Source organism: Limulus polyphemus, unplaced genomic scaffold (assembly GCF_000517525.1).
Source record: "Limulus polyphemus unplaced genomic scaffold, Limulus_polyphemus-2.1.2 Scaffold1696, whole genome shotgun sequence".
In the NCBI taxonomy this organism is placed as follows: Eukaryota; Metazoa; Arthropoda; class Merostomata; order Xiphosura; family Limulidae; genus Limulus; species Limulus polyphemus.
In genome coordinates this window covers 144,691-147,274 of record NW_013667306.1, presented here as the reverse complement: position 1 = coordinate 147,274, position 2,584 = coordinate 144,691, and the positions used below count along the sequence as shown (strand labels likewise).

The window sequence follows — 2,584 nt, the reverse complement described above, 5'->3', positions numbered from 1 at the left end:
ATATATAGATTAGAACTAAAAATAAATTCAAAACTGAAAAAAACTGTTCTTACTTTTATTGATTAGAGTACATTGTTTCATTAGTGGGATACCCATGCATAGTCCGTATGCTACTTAAGTACAGGCTTAAGGAGTGTGTGATGAGAGGTGATTCTGTTAATTACTATAAAACCTTAAAAATCAGCCTTTTCAGGGAAGGGAGCGAGACATTCATAAGATTATTGTATGATAAATTTTTATCATTAAATATAACATTCTATAAAAATTGAAGTGTTTTTTTGTATATTAATATCATGGTTAGTAGTCTATATGATTGCCTAAGTCTAATTATTAACGGTTAATTTTTTTATAACTATATGCCAGTTATTAACTAGGTAATATTGTGTGTTTTGGTTACTAATATGCTGATGCCTTAAGATTCTTATTATTTATGAACATCTGATGTCTGACTAACTTCCATAAAACTCATGTTTATGAGCCTTCTCTAAATGTGATTTATCTAGTGATGACTGTTTATGATTATATACATATATTTATTTTTTTTTAGATGTGAAATATTTACCATTTTTAACGTTGATAGAAAAATATTCCAGTATGTGAAACATTTCTCAAATTATTTTTGGTCACTAAAATGTATATTATATTACAGAAACTTTGTAGTGTGTGAATAGTTACCATTTTTTACTCTCTGTCACCAATAGAAAACTTCGAAGGCAACTAGGGTTGAATGAAGTACGTCGTGCTGCTAGGCGACCAAGTAGAAAATTGTATGTAAAACTTCCACAGTATGGAATCCCTTCCTATCGGCAGGTCATCACACAGGAATAGCCCTGGTTACACGACCTGCACTTACAAGCAGACAGATAAAACTGCAATGAGTAAGAAGGCCAAAATTGTCTGTGTGCTGATAAGGTTTGAAGTTTGTATGATAAGGATTCTTTTGGAATAAAAGACATTCCGTGCAGATGAACAACATTCTGTGTGTTTAAGTGCTTGTAGAGAAAAGGAATGAAAACAAAAGATGGTGTGTTTCTGATCTGACTAGGGAATGATAGACCTTTTAACAAAAAATTGTAGACAAAAAATATCGTTCTTGCTCTGGCCTGAAAATGATAGTGATCTTTACAACAAGTGAATAAAAACAGAGGTTGTATTTTAAAAAACAAAAGGGGTATCATTCAGATTTAAATCTGGCCCAGATAGCTGACAGCTTTATAAAAATGCAGACAAGTATTATATTGTAACGTTGTTGATTGTGTTGTTTACTTTGTAACTTCTAACATTTTGTCTATCATAGACAAATTCACAAAGTTTTCAACATACAGATTTTTAAAGTCAAGAAGATGCATATGTCAGAAGAAACAACAATATTTGTTAGAGATCCCCTCAAGAGGTTTTAAGACTTAAAATTCCCATCCCTTGAATTGTTATTTCATCTACAATATAAGGAAAGGATATACACCGTAGAACAAGGTGGGGACTTTTTTGTTTTTTTATGCCAGTGCCAGGTGGGTCCAGTATTTATACAGATTACCATAACATGGGTAAGCCTGGTGGTTTGGAATATTTGTTCTTGTGTTTGAATTAAATGAAGTTTCTCTTCCGTAACATTTAAATGTCACCATACTGGTAGTGTTATTTTATACCTGAAATGCTTGAACGAAATTTTATTATTATTTTTTAATCCTTGTTCTAACATATCTGTGTATCCAACCTGTATGATAGTTCCAAACGTAACACTGTTTTTCAAGTTGTCCCCTATTGAACACAATTTTTCTATTTAATTTGAGAAAATCAAATTTAAAATATGTAATGGCTTTAAAATTTCTTAAAAGTAAGAAAGTATTGCATCATCAGTTACATTATCATTTTGATGTCCATGTATTATAAATAATACAATTAAATCTATTGGTTTATACAAAATACTTTTTTAAAGGTTGTACTTTCAATTTTTCAATACATTTACTGGTAAATATATCTATCACAGGATTTTTAAAAACCACACCTCTACCTCACCTCCCTTTTAGAAAACATGCCTTGACCTGTTTGGAGCTATGTGTTGTATTTAATATCTTTTCTGAATAATTTTGTCTGGTTTTAGTCCAACAATTAGCTATAAAAATTAGGAAAATTATCTTTTCAATCAGTAATTTATATCAAGATTTAAAAAACTTTCACCAAAGATTAACCAAAGTCAGCTTGTGAGTTTTGGTGGGACTGGGCAGGTTGTTTACATTTCCAATTAAGACGAAATTTAAATAAAGCAGAACCTTGTTTGGAGTGTTATAGATTCAATTAAAATTTTTTTTCCAAAACATAATTAAATTGTTGCATGGTAATAGCTGAATAAAAACTATCTGACTTGTTACTATCTTTTTGTAAAAAAAAAAAAAAAAAAAAAATTTTGCCCATCATAAATAATTTTTAAAAAATGAGCAAAAAAATTAATCAAAAGGCATTGAGCCAAACTTACAAAACAAACTCTTTTTTTTTTGTACTAGTTAGTTTTTATTGCACCTAAGTATTCCTTGTAAATGAGTTTCACTTGGAGTATCATACAAGTTTTTTTTTTTTTTTTTTGTTT

General features: G+C 29.6%; 1 protein-coding gene across 3 annotated transcripts in view; it reads left to right on the top strand.

Annotated features, from left to right (window-relative positions):
* LOC106464590 (metastasis-associated protein MTA3-like) overlaps positions 1-2,424 on the top strand; it is a 48,600-nt gene extending 46,176 nt beyond the window's left edge. For all 3 annotated transcript variants that reach the window (XM_013924744.2, XM_022392329.1, XM_022392328.1), the window contains one exon: positions 702-2,424. In XM_013924744.2, coding sequence (XP_013780198.1) covers positions 702-828 — 127 coding nt within the window. In that variant the 3' untranslated portion in view covers positions 829-2,424. The remainder of the gene's footprint in view (positions 1-701) is intronic.
* Positions 2,425-2,584: the final 160 nt, after the last annotated feature.